The 17,949-nt window shown below is 35.5% G+C and overlaps 2 protein-coding genes across 2 annotated transcripts; one reads left to right on the top strand and one right to left on the bottom strand.

Moving 5' to 3' along the window:
* Positions 1–4,463: 4,463 nt before the first annotated feature.
* Positions 4,464–7,809, bottom strand: LOC127996850 (inactive phospholipid phosphatase 7). The gene is made up of 2 exons (XM_052591976.1): positions 7,210–7,809; positions 4,464–6,485 (listed from the first exon to the last, which is right to left on the bottom strand). Exons 1-2 carry the CDS (start codon positions 7,679–7,681, stop codon positions 6,097–6,099), a joined length of 861 nt encoding a protein of 286 aa, XP_052447936.1. The 5' UTR covers positions 7,682–7,809; the 3' UTR covers positions 4,464–6,096.
* Positions 7,810–8,006: 197 nt separating this feature from the next.
* On the top strand, positions 8,007–10,535 carry LOC127987798 (protein FAM78A-like). Its single transcript, XM_052590177.1, has 2 exons — positions 8,007–9,229; positions 9,890–10,535. Exons 1-2 carry the CDS (start codon positions 9,024–9,026, stop codon positions 10,446–10,448), a joined length of 765 nt encoding a protein of 254 aa, XP_052446137.1. The 5' UTR covers positions 8,007–9,023; the 3' UTR covers positions 10,449–10,535.
* The last annotated feature ends 7,414 nt before the right edge of the window (positions 10,536–17,949 follow it).

Here is a 17,949-nt window from a genome sequence, read left to right as displayed (position 1 = left end):
ATAAAAGCTTCTGTTGCACATTTATGTAAAACAAGCATTATAAATAATGCATGTTCGTAGTATTTTAATCACATCAACTTTCAATAAAGTAATAAGACTTTCGTCATCTCTGAGTATATCTAATTTTCCATCTGTGGATGTTTGCTCACCATAACAGCTTTTGACATAATCTTGATAATTTCTTGACATTTTTTAATGTGATAATGTACAAAGTTGGCATCATGTTCCATAAGCTGTGTTTAATCATCATATGATTACAGATACCCCTACAATTGTAAGTATTAATCTCTGTATTTTTAGGCATGAAGAATCCAAAAAAAGAAAGAAAAAAGTCAAATTATCACATACTAGCATATACACATATTCACAGTATATTTTAAGTTTACTCAAAATTAATAAACCCTGTTGATAAAAGATGTTAACAGATGTACAACTTATTTTTAGAAGACCTATACCATGCATAACACTGCTTTTGAAATCATAAAAATTGGTACATCTGAGGCTTGCAGTGATTGGAATTAACATATAATTGCAACATAAAATTGCATATAGCAATGTTGCAATTTTTGGTAAAAGTGAAAAATCTGCTCCAAATGTTCAGTTTGAATGCTTTTTCAGAGTATCATGAAATATCAGTGCACCTGAATTTAAACAGTCCAAAAAGTCTCAGTTATCAATGGTGGTTTCATTTACATCATCTTCTCAAATGCATTGTAAATAGTCTGAAAATTACATAAAATTCCAAGAAAATAGAAATCTGAAATGATTCATTATGCTGCTTGATAAAGTCCCTGAGCAAATGCTTCGCTCACTTACTGTGATCAATAAAATCCATCAGCCAATTGGTATAAATCACAAATACTTATTTGACATTAATCACTGTTAGCAAAAACAAAAACAAAATTATTGACATCCTTTCTTTTAAAGTGAAAGGAAAAACTGTGCACCTGACGCTTTTCCAAAGCGCTTCTCCAAACTTTATATTGCTTTGGCAGAAATGGAACAAGAAAATATAGCTGCAAGCAGCGATGGCGGGCTCAAGCCACCAGTGCCATCGCCACCCCGGTGGCATCAGGTAAACTGTGCCCAGCGGGCACATGCATTCACAATATCCCTCTGGCAGTGAAGTTTTAAAGGATATGGCAGTTAAAGGGTTAATCCGAATCATCTAGACTTTAAAATCACATTCACAGAACAATATATATATATATATAACTTTAGTAACACTTTACAATAAGATTCCATTCATAAACATTATGTTAACATGAACAATGTTATATAGCATTCATTCACGTCAGTTAATATTCCAAACTTAAACATTAAAACATTGTTTTATTGTGATTTTTTTCCAAGCATTTTTTACCAATTCCAAACCATATCAATCTTAATAACTACCATTATTTTTTATTTAATCATTTATGAGTGCTATACAATAGTCCAGGAAAGCTGGAAGAGAAAAACAGGTCAAGAAGAACTGACAAAAAGAATTGCAAAATAATTAGGAAATAATGTGAAGATTAATTTTTAGTCAATTCTGCAAGACAGACTTTCAGGAAAGGAGGTGGAATAAAAATGAGCTCTTAAATCTTAATCCTGGATTCTGGAAGATATACTCCTCAAACCATCGAACAAGAGGAGGTGGTGCTGGTCCTTCACGAGTCACTCTAATCTGTTCATAAAGCCTATATATAAAGCCTTAATATATAGTATTTCACAATACTTCATGGTATTCTAATTAAATCATTTTTTGGGATCTTAAGTCTCTCAGAGCCGGACACAGAGTAATTCTGGAGACTCCAGGAAAGTGGCAGTTCTGTAAAATGTTGGCGCTGGAGACTAAATGCTCCCTGATAGTTTCACACCTAATTCACTTAACACACATACAAACACACACACACACACACACTACCCACAGTGACAGTGGGACTGAGTGACATTAGATGTATGATAGTTTTTTATTTTCTATCATCCATATAGTGTTGTATAGTCATGAAACTATTGTCATGAGACCAGTCATTCTGAGGAAATATGCCTCAGAATGACTTGTCTTTTATGTGTACATTTTTTTGAAGTGTTTAGAAGCTGCACTTAAAAAAAAATAAAAAGACATTTACTGGTTCCTTTTTTACTATTATTTCAAAAAATCACCACGACAAAACCATTCAAGCTATCCAAAATTCATTCACACCTGTTCTGTAAGATTAGTTCTTTAAACAGTGGTAAAAGAGGATGTGGTGCTGATCCTTCAAGAGTCACTCAAAACGTATCTGTCCATAAAGCCTATAAAGAATTATTCTTAATATACAGTTCACAATACTTCAGCTTGTTATTCTAATTAAGTGAGGGTCATTTTTATCAGTAAAATTCCTAAAATACATATTATTTTATTCGAAAGATTTCTATAAATTATTTAAATCATACTCGTTTCTACAATAATTATTTAAAAGTGATCCTATACCTCCATCTGGTGGCCATTATTGGTACTAAGAATTGCAAGCTTGATTTATAAGTTATGATAGTTTTAATTTTAGGCTGGCTCTTGAAAATGATAAAGCTATGAAACTTACTGTGCTTCCTTCAAATGAGGACTTCTACTTATATAAAAAATTATGAAGAGTTAGAATGAAAAATTTTAAAGATATAGTAAAATAACTATTGTATTTTTTTATGTTACATTAATAAATCTCTATGGCAACACCATTTAAGCTATCCTAAACCCATTCACAATTTAACATCTCAGTATATTGGCATCATGTTGAAAAAGGAGTATGGAGTAGTATGAGGAGGAGTATGAATTCATTTACAGGCTGATTTTATCATAAATCCACAATAAAATTTATTTTTCTGTTCTGTATCAATCTGTGTTGTTGTTTGTTTATTTTTATCTTTTATTTTTCATAGGAAGATAACTGATCCTTTACTCTCCTTTTTAATAAATGTGCTTATAAACCAAAAACAAGCTATTTATAGCTGTATTTATAAACTGCTTACTACTGACTATTAATATTGGGACAAGGCTTTATAAAGCATGAACTGACTATTTACTTTTTGAGTTTGAAATTATTATTTGCAGCACAAATTAGGGTTTTTTAGGATTTTTAAAAATCCCTAAAACTGTCAGAAAAGGATAAGGCCTAAGATTTCTATGTGAGTGGCTACATTTATTTGTTTTATAACTATAATGCATAAACTATGAAATTATACAAAATGTATAAAAAAGTACAACAGTCATTGTTTTCCAATGTTTTTTTTTTTTTTTTTTTGGATTTACATAAAAAAAAAATTAGCCTACTGCAATCATTCTAAACAGCTTGAATAAAACCTGTTAATATTTATTATAGACCACTGTAACTGTGTATAATCTAACAAACAAGTTTATTATGAAAATAAAAGTGTGTACACCAGATAAATTGGACGATAAAGAAATTGCTAACAATAGTATAATAGAGCATGTTTTAGGTTTTTAGGCGTTTAGATGCAGATATGGACAAATCAAATGTAAAATAAAATGTGATTGATTTAATTAAATATAGATTAATTCTTGTTAGAGCAAAATAATAAATAAATAAATAAATACGTACACACATTAAAAAAGCAGCCAAGATGAATGAATTTCATTTTTTTATATAGATTAAAATTGAAGACAGAAGCAGCTGGTATATGCGGTCACTTAATATTAAAATCCAGTAGATCCACTTCAGATATATTTCTCAACAGTTTATGTTCACGTGGCTGTTTTCGTTTATAGTCGCCAAGCTATTATGTATTTTGAAATAATCTTGTCCGTGATGTGTTCGTTCGTACGACGAAAGCCAGAATCCTGCAGCTCGAGAGATATTCTGCCAGTCTCGCTTTCAAATAGTCTTGCGCACTTAAACGGGTCACAAACACCTGCATTTAGCTCTTGTAGTGTTACAATGGGTTTATTGTGTGCATTTGTGGTAATGTTTTATTTAAAAAAGCTCTTAAACAAGAATAAATTCGTTTGTTTTGAGCTCGACACTGTACGCGCTGATCGGAGGCGTGATTTCAGATAGGCAGCCACAAATATTTCATTTTCACACAAACAGTTCAAAAACATCTGAATTTAGCTCTTGGTGTGTTCTAATTGGTTGATTGTGTGATATCGCTGTAATAATTTATTTTTAAAAGCTTTAAAACAGGAATAAATTCGTTTTCTCTGAGCTCTTTACTCCAGACGCTCGTGATCAGAGCGGTGATTCATCTCTCCTATTTCTCACGTATCTCTGGCCAGAAATAATTTATCCATGAGCCCTGAACCGGTAATAATCAGATATGTTGGTTTAGCTTGTCAGTGTGAATTAAATCTAAGTATTTGTTTGTATTTTTAACCGATTTAAAAGTGAAAGTAAAAGTCCGGGAATTGAACCTGTAGGGGCGCTATTTCTCTCAGACAATGGAAGTCTGAAGCACATATACTCAAACAGAGGGACAGAGTGAGATGAGATGTCTGACAGTTTTTTAATTTTCTGTTATCCATACAGTGTTGTAAAGTCGTTAAACTATGCATATTTCCTCAGAATGACTTTTTCATCTGTATGAAAAAATTATTTGACGTGTTTGGAAGCTGCAATTTAAAAATACAATAATGATTCCCTTTGTAAGGTCATTTAAAAAAATCACCACGGCAAAACCATTCAAGCTATCCAAAATCCATTCACAATTTAAGTTCCTATCAGAAATACTGATGTGTGTTCAGAGTTTTGTGAAATTCTAAGTATGTTATTTGCCTCAAAATCACCTGAGAAGTATTCCAGTTTGACATGTTGCCACGCCAACAATTTTTTAGATATCAATATCCCCCTTGCAGATTTATATCGGCTGTGTTTTAACATTATTCTGATGAAGTTTGAAGCAAATCGAGTAATAATAAGATGCTGAATTCAAATCATTTTGAAAATGACACACTTCCTTCTGCCAGTTGGTGGCGCTATAACTTTGACTCCTAATAGTCACATATATGCGATCGACATCATACAACGAATAATCTGATGAAGTTTGATTAAAATCAGGAAATGTATGTGGACGGTATTAGACACTTCCTGTTTCTCATTTCTCGCCATAATTTCAACGCCTCGCCACGAGCAAACCGTTCGAGATATCAAAAATCCCCTGGCAATTTTTCATCCCCAGTGTCTTGAGATCATGTTGACCGAGTTTGGCGGCAATCGAGAAAAAAACCTATGACAAGTATTTCAAATTCCAGAGCATGCGCTTTTTACATAACTCTAAATAGCTGACTTCCTGTTGGGCGGAGCCTATGACATGCAATACGAAAGTTGTTCGGCACGATGAGATCTATATGTGTACTGAGTTTCATATGAATATGTGCAAGTATGTGTGAGCTATACATCAACATTTCTGACTGTGTTCCAGGGGGCGCCGTAGAGCCCCTGTGCCACGCCCGGGTCCCAGCCTCTGCAGGCTCCTAAAGGCCACAGATTCCAAAGTGTGCGCAAATTTTCAAGAGTTTTTGAGTATGTTAAGGACCCCAAAAGCCCCCACAACTTTGACGAAAAATTTGAATACTAAACCCTAAATAGCCAACTTCCTGTTGGGCGGAGCCTATGATATGCAATACAAAAGTTGTTTGGATTGATGAGATTTATATGTGTACCGAGTTTCATACGTCTACGAGCAAGAATGTATGATATATGGCCCTCCATATTCCAGGGGGCGCTGTAGAGCCCCTGTGCCACGCCCGTGTATCAGTCTCTGCCCGGCCCTAATGGCCGCAGGTTCCAATCTGTGTGCCAATTTTCAAGACTTTTTAAGCACGTTAAGGGCCCCAAAAGCCCCCGAGACGTTGGAAAAAAATAATAATAATAATAATAATAATAATAATAATAATAATAAAAAATAATCCTAAGGAAAACAATAGGCCTCTCGCCCTTTGGGCTTGAGCCCTAATGATCAGATCAAGATTATGGATGTGTGCTGCTCAGGGTAATGTTTTATAAATGTACATGTTTCTATCACACACTTTTTAGAATAGATGTAGGGCAACTGACATGAATGGACAAAAAATTAAAAAAGCACTGCAACTTTTGAAATCCTTCTAAATACACGCACTGTTCAGTAGAGGGGGCTCCAGTTGAATGCTCCAATGGATATTAGAGTCTGACAAGTGTTGGAGGACAGCCACACCATCTCCACTAAATTGTGATGAAGGAATCCCAAGGCAAAGCCACATCCGACGTCTGTCAGATGGTGACGACCCAGGAACACACGGGACATGCCAACTAGGACTGCCCATAAGACAAGCAAAATACGAAGAGGAACTGCAAGGACCAAGTGTGCCAACAGGAATTTAGATACCATGACTGCTCGGCTTGCATGGGCTGCTGGGAAAGAATAGATGTCCATGGCCAGGTAGTCAAGGAAACTAGGCGCCATTTCCCATGGCCCTTTGCGCTTCACCAACTTCTGCATGCCTGCCACAGTCATCACATCCAGTAAGAGTGCTGTAAAGCAATGACATTTACATTTACGTTATTAAAGCAAATTCAGAGTGCAAAGTGCAAGATTGCAGTAATAAATGTAATCAAGCTTGAAATTGTCAATACCCAAGAGAGTACTAAATAAGATTTACAACAAAAACAGACACAAGAACTTCAGAAACATGCATTAAACCAATGGATTAATTTTAAATTGCATGCATGATCTTTTTGGAGCTTCAAAGTTTTGGTCACCATTCACATGAATTGTATGGAGCTATTGTGATGAAATAATTGACTTCAAATCTTCATATGTGTACTGTAGAACATATAAAGTCGTATACATCTGGGATGTCAAGAGGGTGAGTAAATGATGAGAAAATATTCATTTTCAGGTTTGTTTCAATTCAGTTTCGTCAAAAGAAAGAAGTACAGATAATTGCTAGAGTATAAATAAAATGATTTTCTGAATGTAATGAAGTAGTCACATGCGTCTGTCAGTCAGAACACATATCCTTGTATTCCCTCATCCACTGACCTACAAACCCAACAGCATCCTCACAAGCTGCTAAAAACCCTGAGAATGTGATTTCAAATTTCAAATTTCAAAAACGGTCGTTGACAAGGAGATATTTCTCAATAATAGTAGCTACGTGTGAGCAAAATATAGATTTTTATGTAGCCACATACTCTGATAACATTCGGACTCTCTCCAGAGAGCAGTATTTCACTCCAATGCGTTAAAGCTCACCTAGCAGCAAATTGACCAAAACCTCTTGACCCGCCAACGTGTTGCTTCTCGTAAGACACACAATTGTCCCGAAGATCCAAGGGATGCCATGACCAGTGAGAGCAAGCAGCTTGACCATAGAGCGCACGCTCCCCCACGACGACGTAGTGTGCGCGCACACGCCGAGCCGTTTAGACATGCAGATATCAATGGCCAGTAGAGAGTTCATTGCGATGCCTTTGAATGATGGGTTTAGCTGCATGCAGTCTTCTTCTGGTAATTCCTTCCTCTCCTTATTGTTCTCGGGCGACTCCTGCTGCGGATTTGTGCCCGGCTGGTTTTGACTTTGCTGGTACCTCTGCGACGGCCTCCGTGCAGTGCCGCGAGCTTCAGCGCTACCGCTCTTCAAAGGCTGATTTAGAGATATAAACTCGGGTCTGTTCAGCGCATTGTTTCTCTCCCTTGCCCTGGGTCGAGTCTGGTTCGCAGGCATCTTGATTTTCGGCGGACCTTCCAGTTTAAATATGTTTTACGGTCCTGTTTTTCTCACAGCGAGACAGTGAACGGTCTACCATGTCCATTCCCAGATCATGTCTTGACTGTTCTAAGTGTTGCGACTTCTAGTATTCCAGTTGCACTATAAATAGACATTCCAGCCGCTTGGATACACGAGACGCATCCGCATGCTGCCGCAAATCTAGATAAACAACTCTGCTAAGATAATCACCTTGTCCTTGCTTTAAAATGATTGTATTGATTTGTTGTTGTTGTTTTTTTTTTTTTTTTTTTTTTTTTTTTTTTTGCATTGCATTGCACTATAGCTTCGCTGCGCTATAATTCGCTTTGAAAAAGATAAATAAAACAGGCAGTCTATTTATCTATTTATTTTCATCTTATAACTGTAATAAAAAAAAAGACAGAAAGAAATTCAAACTAACATGCTCATTTAACTTTAAATTAAAATGCCACTCGAACACTGCAGTGACTTGACCGTGCCTAAACTAGGTTATTATCATACATTTACACAAAAAGGCCCTTTTTTGATAAGGTTAAAAGCCTTCTATAACAAATATTCCAAAAACTCTAATAGCACCATGCATACCTCACCCCATTTATTTGTTTTATTGTTGCTTTCGTGATATTTTCCATTAAAATTTGTAAACATGAAAACTGCTGTTGAACATCTCTGACTTAAAACTACACTACCCAGGATGCAAAACGTCGCCAAGAAGGGAAGTCTATAATTCTAAGCCGCTTGGGTAAAAAATAAATAATAACAAGCCAACAGCTGAAGTATTGTATTACACCCGGGGAACCTGACTACCCTTTAATAGGACAAGGGTGACACAAAGTAACCCGACTGGTCACGCTCTTTAAATCTCTCAGATATAACGCTGAAATTAAGAGCACCGATAGGCTATTTGATTTGACACCAGAATGTTTGGGTAAATTATGCCAGAAAACGCAGCGTGGAGCTTGACCTGTAACGCGAGTTTGGATTTAATCTTAACGCAATGGTTCTGGTTTCCTTTGGTCATCCTGAGAGACCTTTTGAACTATGGAGCGTTTCAACATCATAAGACTGTTTACTGGAGCGCAGCTTATATATAACAGGTCGTAATGCCACACTATTGGACGGTACCGAACAGGTGCTATTTAGACATTTCAGGTTGTAAATCAAAGGGACATATGAGCTGACATATACAGAATTGTGAGGCAACAAACATGATATGACTAGTATTATTAAATGCATTATTATATAAGAATGAATATGTAGGGGTTAAGGAGGGGAAAGGCTGGAGATTTATTAATGCTGTATTAAGTGATTACAAGACATGATGATAGGATTCATTATGCTGACATGCCAGGAATCATGTCATAGCACTGTGGCCACAGATTTACTTACTTCACAGACGCCTTACTTCAGGGCATCAGCTCAGGTCCAGGTGCCACCCATGCTTTGCAAAGATATCTGGACCATTGGCTGGATCCAGGCTTGCAATCAAATGGATTTCTTCAATATATATGGGAATGAAGGAGTGTAAGTGTGTTCATTGAATAGATACGTCTAACAACTGAATACTTTATTTTTTTGAGCCCCTACCTTTTTTTTTTTTTTTTTTAGATAACTTGATTTAAAACTTTAACACACACATTTCTTTACTGCTTTACTGTTAAAGGAATAGTTCACCCCCAAAAACATAATTTTCCAGGATGTAAATGAGTTTGTTTCTTTATTGGAACAGATTTGAAGAAGTTTATCATGACGTAATTTGCTCTCCGATCTTCTGCATTGAATGGGTGCCGTCAGAACACAGCTGATAAAAGCATCACTGGAGAAATCAATATTATAGAAAAGGAATTAACAGAATATAATAAAAAATGTGATGTTGGTGTTGTTATTTTTCTACAAACATGATTTTTTCCCCTTGACCAGATGTTAATTGATGGACTGGAGTTGTGTGAATTACTAGTGGATTATTGTGGTTCTTTCATTCAACTGTCATTCTGATGGCACCCATTCACTGCAGAGGATCCATTGGAGAACAAGTTATGTCAGGGTAAATTTCTTCAATATAACAAATACCATAAATTGGGTGAAAAGCGTAATTATTCAGGGTACATCTCTGATGCAATAGTGTATTAACTCGCTTAATTATAAGAACATCATTTGAGAATTAAGTTTCATCTTTCTCTTTAGATCCAGCTGGGAGCTCCCAGAGATGAAATGTGGGCAGATTCAGGTGATTAGTGATTCAGATGGTGTGAATTACCCCTGGTACGGGTGCACCACTGAGATGTACGTGATAGTGGGTCCCACTAAGAAGAGCACCAAACTCATCGTCAGCATGAATGACAACTTCTGCCCAAGTGTGACGTGGAGTGTCCCAGTGGGCACCACCAGCAGTCCAGCTCTCCTGAGCTCCATCCAGAGGGACCAACGCTTCACCACATGGCTCGTGGCCATGAACGAAACCACGGCTGAGATGGTGCTACTCCGAACCATCCGCTGGAGGATGCAGCTCTGCATTAAAGTGGATCCAATGAAGCCTCAGGGTCAAAGAGCCACAGTTGTGGAGCCACTGATCCAGGAACAGCCTCAAATCTTGGTCAGAAATGAACCTATCCCGACAAACGCCTTGCTTAAGCCTAATGCCAATGATGTTGAGGTTCTAATGTGGCGGCCTAGAAATGGGGAGCCTATTGTGGTCATACCCCCAAAATATTTATCCAATGAAGGATATTTACTTCCAGCTTGAAGTAAAATGATTCAATAATGCTCAGTTAAATGAAGAATGGCGTGGAGTGAGTATGAGAATGATAGTCAACAGGGTTACTGATTTAAAATATATATATATATATATATTATTTATGTATTTATAGACTGTTTGAAAGGATAGTCCACTTTAAAAAAAAGTACGCTGTATGAGCTGATTATTAATAAGTGTATAATGTAGTTATATTTATTTTTACTACTTTTACTTTTTTTTACTCTTTTTTTTAGACATGGAAAACCCTTAGGTTTAGAAACTCTACAATAAAATCAGTGTGTAAAAATAAATTGACTTCACTGTTGCTGTTTTTGTTGTTGTTGTTGTGGTGGTGGTGTTATAAAAAAAAAAGAAACAAAAAAGTTTAACTAAAAAGCAGACAGCTTAATACTGACTCTGTCATTTTAAATAAGATCTAAAATGATCATACAAGTAAAATTGCTTCACAACAGCATTTGAACTGATGTATTTGATAACTATGTCCAATAATTGTATCTGAATCACACAAACGTTGTTCTTTGTTTGAGAGCGTCCTCTCAACAGGGACCATATGACCTGATTCTAAAATACTCCAAGTTGTCCCCTTTTCGACTCCTATGAATTCATTTACATCTCAAAAGTCTTGTATCTGCAGAGGCTCCCTGGACACCCTTATTTATCACATTGTTTACTAATTTTACTGTACATAAAAATGAATCGGTGACTAGAAATCTCACTGTTTCATTTACAAAGGTAGAAAATGGATAGAGTGATTTTTCACTTCATGTCAACTTTAAGAAATTTCCTGCCTTACCTCACAATTTTACAGTATTTTCTGATAGTTATAGATTGCAATGGGGTTTTCATTTCCAGCTGGGTCTGAGTCTAAAACCACTGTTGAAAATTATTCTACGTATTTACTAATTTAACTACAGTTGATAACACATGGTAATTTGATTATATTTTGCTTTAATATCATCAGCACCGATGCTGCTTGAACTCCCTTAAGTATGTGTAAAATCTGACAACCATAATATCTCCAGCATAATTTGAGATGACCTGAAATGCATTTTGAGGTGCGATGGAAAAACACCTGACCATCTGTACAAAGAGACTTCAAAATTGTTTGTTATATATATTTTTAATTGCCCTTTTAGATCCCAGACATTTTTTTTATAATTATTTAACAGTTTTAATTATTATTATTATTATTATTATTATTATTATTATTATTATATATTTTTTTTTTCGAATCCATGTGTTCACAAAACAAAACAAAGATATGTTTCTAATAGGATGCTTTGAATAATCATAATATAGAACTGTGTTTTAAGTGTGCTTAAATGCTTAGGTGACCCTCTGAATTATACATAAGTTTAGGGATTGTTTGTGCTCTTGCGCTGTGACTGCCCCTCCCTTCACGTCTCATACTTTCTATTGTTATGAGGCACACGCACACACACGCACACACACGCACACACACACACACACACACACACACACACACACACACACCTGAGAAACACTGGAGCTTACTCAGTACTTTTAAATGACATTTTCTGACCAACCAACTTTACAAATGATTCCTGAATGGAAAAAGCTATATATAAGCCATGAGGTGAGTTTGAGTTCTTGTTTAAATTCTTTACCCTTTTAACCTTTAAGGCTTTTATAGATGCTTATAGTTGTACGTGCAATTTAACATCACCATTTAACATAACTTCACCAACTAAAGGAAAGCATGTTGTATTTCAGACTCTGAAATCTCTGCTAAAAAAGGAAGATAGCACAAACATGTTGGGTCATTTTCCCCGCTGAATTCTAGTTCTGTGAGAGTATTCTACTATTAAAATAATAATGATTCTTAGTCATTTGTGTATTTGCATAATTTTTACACTGTTAAAATTAGTTAAAAATGAACTCTGCCAAGGCATAATGATGACTGTAATATACAGCAGTGCAATCTCATAAATTAAATCCTTTGAAATAAAATGCATTTACAGAAGCATAAAATAATCTAAATCCTAAATGCCATTCTTCTAAAGATGTAGCAAGTACATTGTGTGTTATGAAAAGTGTTCCTGGCTCTGGTTTTACTAATTAATGCAGCCTAAAAATCCTTTAACGGATTTGAATAAATGTGTATTAGTGTTATGTGTATGCCAGGTTGAAGAGATGGATCTTTAATCTAGATTTAAACTGACAGAGTGTGTCTGCCTCCTGAACAATGTTAGGTAAGATATTTCAGAGTTGGCGAGCTAAGTAGGAAAAGGATCTGCCACCTGCAGTTGATTTTAATATTCTAGGCATTATCAGGTTTCAATAGTTATGAGAATGCAGCGGATGTGGAGGACTATAGTGTAATAAGAGCTTGTTCAAATACCGAGGTGCTAAACCATGGCTTTATAAGTAATATTCAAGATTTTAAAATCTATACAATGTTTGATAGGGAGCAAGTGCAGTGTTGACAGAACGCTAATATTGTTATACATTCTTGGTTCTAGTAAGAACTCTAGCTGCTGCATGCTGAACCAGCTGGAATTTGTTTATTAAGCATTTAGAACAAACACCCAATAAAGCATTACAATAATCTAACACTGATGTCATGAACGCATGAATTCGCCTTTCTGCAGTTAACACTGAGGGCATAGGACATAATTTAGATATACTTTTGAGAAAATGCAGTTTTACAAATTCTAGGAATGTGGCTTTCTAAGGAAAGATTGCTATCAAATAGCACACCCAGGTTCATAACTGATGACAAACAACTGATAGAGCAGCCATCGAGTCTTAGACAGTGTTCTAGGTTATTACTTACAGAGTTTTTAGAGTCTGATAATTAACGCCTGTTTTGTTTTCTCTTCAGAATTTATTAGTAAGAAATTACTCGTCATACAGTTTTTTTTTATCGACTATGCATTCAGTTATTTTTTCTAATTTGTATGTTTCGCCAGGCGTGAAGAAATATAGAGCTTTCAGAGGTTAGTAACATCTTTAATTTCCTCCATCTCTCCTTAGACAACTGTAAACAAATTACAAAAGTGGCATATAATATTTATCAGGTTGGCTACTCCATCTTAATAACCCATATACTATGCATGCATAAATATAATTATGATAGAATGGTATGTACATCACATCCCTCTGTATCTATTTGTTAGTGGTTATGCTCTAAGTAGGTAACATATCCAATTGTCTTTAAAGTGTTAAATAAACAGACCTGGACCCCCTAAAGCCTGATCGGACTGAACCTGTACTTCTTTAATTTATTATCAATAAATCACATGCTTATCTTTGTACTGGATCCCAGAGATCATACCATATTTTTGAGGTGAGTTATAGTGATATCACGTATTTGAGCGTGTTTATTAATATTGTGATGACTAAGCTGAGGCCTCACATGTGTAATGCATGACTGTGTGATGCAGATAGCTGGACGGCCGACTGTTTGCTGGTGCAACAGTGTACTGGCTAGTCTTCATCCTCCTGTGCTGTCAATCCTACTGCATCTTCAGTCATTACTTTTTCACAGCTTCATCCTTTTTCTGCTACTAAACCCCTTCTCCATATTTCATGCTCGGGCTCGCTCCTGGCTCATGGTCAAAATAGTAAGATATGACTAAGAACTGATTATTGCAGGGCATTAAGACCTGACTTTTCCTTATTTATTTACTCTTCTTGTCTGTTTTTGATTCATTGATTCATTGATTCAATGATTCATTCATTTGATTCATTCAATAACACTGATTCATTCATGAACAAACCACCACTACTGTGCTTTGTTCAGAGACACCCTACGATTGATTTTCCACACACAGACACACACACGCACACACACACACACACACACAAAACATCAAATGCATATTGAATATTAGCAGGGCTGTTATTACAAAGAGTGGCAGTGTTGAATCCTGCTAACATTTGTGTGATATTTCTTCAGTTCAATATACAGTGCTTTTATACATATAATATATTTATTATTATATTTCAGAATGCTCCGGGTACAAAGAGCTCTGTTTCATAGTTTATTTAACTCCTCCTCTATAGTTAACTTTGGCAAATACTTTAATGTTTATGTTTGTCTGTATTAATAACCAGGATATATGTATTTTAATCTAGTGCCTTGCTGTCTTTGCTGTACAAAGTTTTACCAATAGTACACATTTTATCAGCAGTGCTCTCAAGAGAATGCATCATCATTATGCAGCATCCTCATTTATGCATTAAAATATCCATATTACATAGTAAGGTCTTGGCAGCGCCCTTCCAGCCTGTGGGCTTTGCAGAATGCTGGCCAGCTGATCAATTCAACAGTCTTAGCTCTTTATTCCTTAGCTTGAGGGATATTCTGTGCTTCTATACATATCAGATCAACTGGAGAGATATGTGGGCTGACAGCTCTCTGTCTGCAGGTAAACATCTAATTGCTACTATATTTATGCCTCTGTATTATTATATTATATTATATTATATTATATTATATTATATTATATTATATTATATTATATTATATTATATTATATTATATTATATTATATTATATTATATTATATTATATTACACTGAAAATGGGACATAGATCAAAGTGTTGAAGTAAAATTAAATTTTAGGACAGAATTAAAGTTTGTAGAACTTTTTCCAAGTCATTTTTTAGTTAGAATTTCTTCTGTCTGTTACAGTAAGTCTGGACTGTGGATGGTATAGTATGGCTGTAACCTGTCTGATCCAGTGTTTTTACTCCATGGCTGAGATTTGCACAATGCCCGAGGTGCCCGAGGGACACTGGCCACACCTGAATGCATGAAAATACACTGTGTTTCTTATGGTTACATGTGCTGGCCTCTACAACATGGCCACATACACAACCAAATAAATATTTACAATATGAAATTATGCAATTTTAACTCTGTCTATTTTAACACAGCATGTAGTGACAAAACAATTCTGAGACTGTAGATAGCTTCACGTATTGTAATCTGTGATACTGATTGTATTGGTTGTTTAGGAAGACAAACGAGAGCATGAAACGACTGAGTGCACCTTCAATTTATGAGAATGTTGTGATATTTCAACAAAACACTGAATCAAAACAATTAGTCATATGATTAAGATAATAAAGGACCTTGAAATGTGATGATGCTCAGTCTGTGTGATGCTCAGTCTGTGTGTGTGTGTGTGATAGAGAGATCTGCCCAGCTTGTAGAAGGGAGGATATACATGTCTATATGGGCCATGGCTATACCTGTTCTAGGTGTTCTAGTTACAGTGAGCTGGGATTTAAGGATGGACTGGGGATTACTTCAGGGAAATGGCTTGCTAAAATATGAGTTGGTGTTTTCCCAACAGGTAAAAGTTAGTATACACTTCTAATACTGTTTTTAATAGTTGAAATTAAAAGTTTTTCGGTTGATCTGGAAATTATCTTTGGTAACATGATATGTGTCACGAATCCGATCTATGAACTTCCGTTTGTTCACCACAAGAGGTCATTATCCACCACATGGGCTACACAGACTGTCACACTCACCCTGGACTTCAGTTCCCACAATCCATTTCACTCTTATTACACACAAGACTGCAGCCAATCACACACCCTACATAAACAATGGACTACCGCTCTCTCACTGCCCAGTATTGTTATCACATGTCACTGTTTGTTGGTTGCAACTTTCTGGATCCTGTTTCTTAATTACCAATTTCTAGTTTAGGCTAGTTCTGTTTTTGTTTTGACTTTCTGTGTCTCGATTAGCGCCCGTATTTGGATTACCCTCTTGACTTTCTGGATCTTGTTTGCCCACTCCAGCCAGTGTTTGGATTATTCTCTCGCCTAGCAAGGGCGGATCTACCGGGGTGGCAAAGCATTTTCTGTCGATTGATAACTTATCTTGAAATGCTAATTTTATATTGTGAACCGTAAATACTCATTTTCAAGTAGATAAAACAAAGGATTAACTCCCAAGATGTAATTTATGAAAACAGTTGTTTTATGATTACTACTATACAGTGACAGTAAAATATATACTTTAACTATAAGAGAGACATATTTGAAGTTTTGCTATTTAGGATAGTTTCTGGGCCAGTTTAATTCCTCATTTGGTCTATTTTGTTACAAAGATTTGGCAACCCTCCTAACCAAGATATCATTTAAAAATTAACCTTCCACCACACACACACACACTAAACTAATAAAGGTTTTTGGATTGATTTAGTAAAATTTACCTTTTACACATTTTGGGTGAACATTTCCTATGCAAATACCCAAAAATGTCTATAATTTATTGTACTGAAATTGGATTTGAATTCTCAAAAGTAAAACTGTATTTATGCAACATGCAATATCAGCCCACAATCTGGCTGTCAACATTTAAGATCCAGCATAGGTGTAAATTTACCACATGACAAATCACAGCTCAAAATACACAGTTTGTAATTAAGTGTGTGTGGTGACCAAGATGGTGAAAACATTTTTCACTGGCATCTCATTGGCATTAAATTAATCATGTTAGAGGCTATAAGGGGCAAATGGACCCACAACTGACCCACAACATCAACATCTTTAATCTTGAGATGTGTGTCGTAATACTATGCAGTCATGCTGGCGGATGTGCTCTTGCAGGTCTCCTGGGCTATAAATATGCTCCTGGCTCAGATGAAGGATTCAGCTGCAGCTGCCACAGCAAGTGCCCTGCTGGCACCACTGGAAGTCCTCAGGTTAGATTTCAGCCACACATTCAAGACAGTAGGTATGTAAACTTGTAATCCAGGATGATCATCGCAAATTACATATTGCTATGATTTAATTTTAGAGAGCCGGTGACTCCTATAGAAATGCAAAAGGATTAGATTGTACTTTGTGCAATCTGTTTTTAAACAGTAAAGATATTTCAGTTTTTTTTTTTTTCACTATATTTGATAAGAAAATACGATTTCTGTCTGTATACTTCAAAACGTCACAAGTGAATTAAATGTGTTAGTTGCAATTTCATTGTAATTAATTGTAAAATTTGCTAGCAATTTCGAAGTGAAAATTGTTGTCAGTTTAGGAAACATCTTTATAGATTATTTATTATTTGATGTATTCACTTCTGTAATTGTTTCATTCTGTTCAACCAGACGTTTTATTTGAAATCTGTTCCATCTTAGTAGTTTTAAAAAGAAGCGTATAGTATAGAACATAGTCAATAATATCTGGAAAATGAACAATGTTATTTGAGTAATGCAGGTGGGCAAACAAGATGTTAGATAAAAAAATAAAAAAATAAAAAATAAAACATGGACTACACAGACTGTCACCCTGGACACAATCTATTTAACAAAAAAAAAAAAAACAAACAAACAAAAAAAGGTTCTCTGTTCTGTCTCTGTTCATGACCTTATTGACACATTTTACATGTACTCTCTGTGTTCAAGTAAAACTGTGCTAATGTTTACATGTTTCATCCATGTTAAATCAATTTCATTGGAATCAAGGATGTCCTTTTAAAAGATAATAATAGGCATATCCTAA

This window comes from Carassius gibelio, chromosome A5, assembly GCF_023724105.1.
Source record: "Carassius gibelio isolate Cgi1373 ecotype wild population from Czech Republic chromosome A5, carGib1.2-hapl.c, whole genome shotgun sequence".
Lineage (NCBI taxonomy): Eukaryota > Metazoa > Chordata > Actinopteri > Cypriniformes > Cyprinidae > Carassius > Carassius gibelio.
This window is presented reverse-complemented; position numbering and strand designations above follow the sequence as displayed.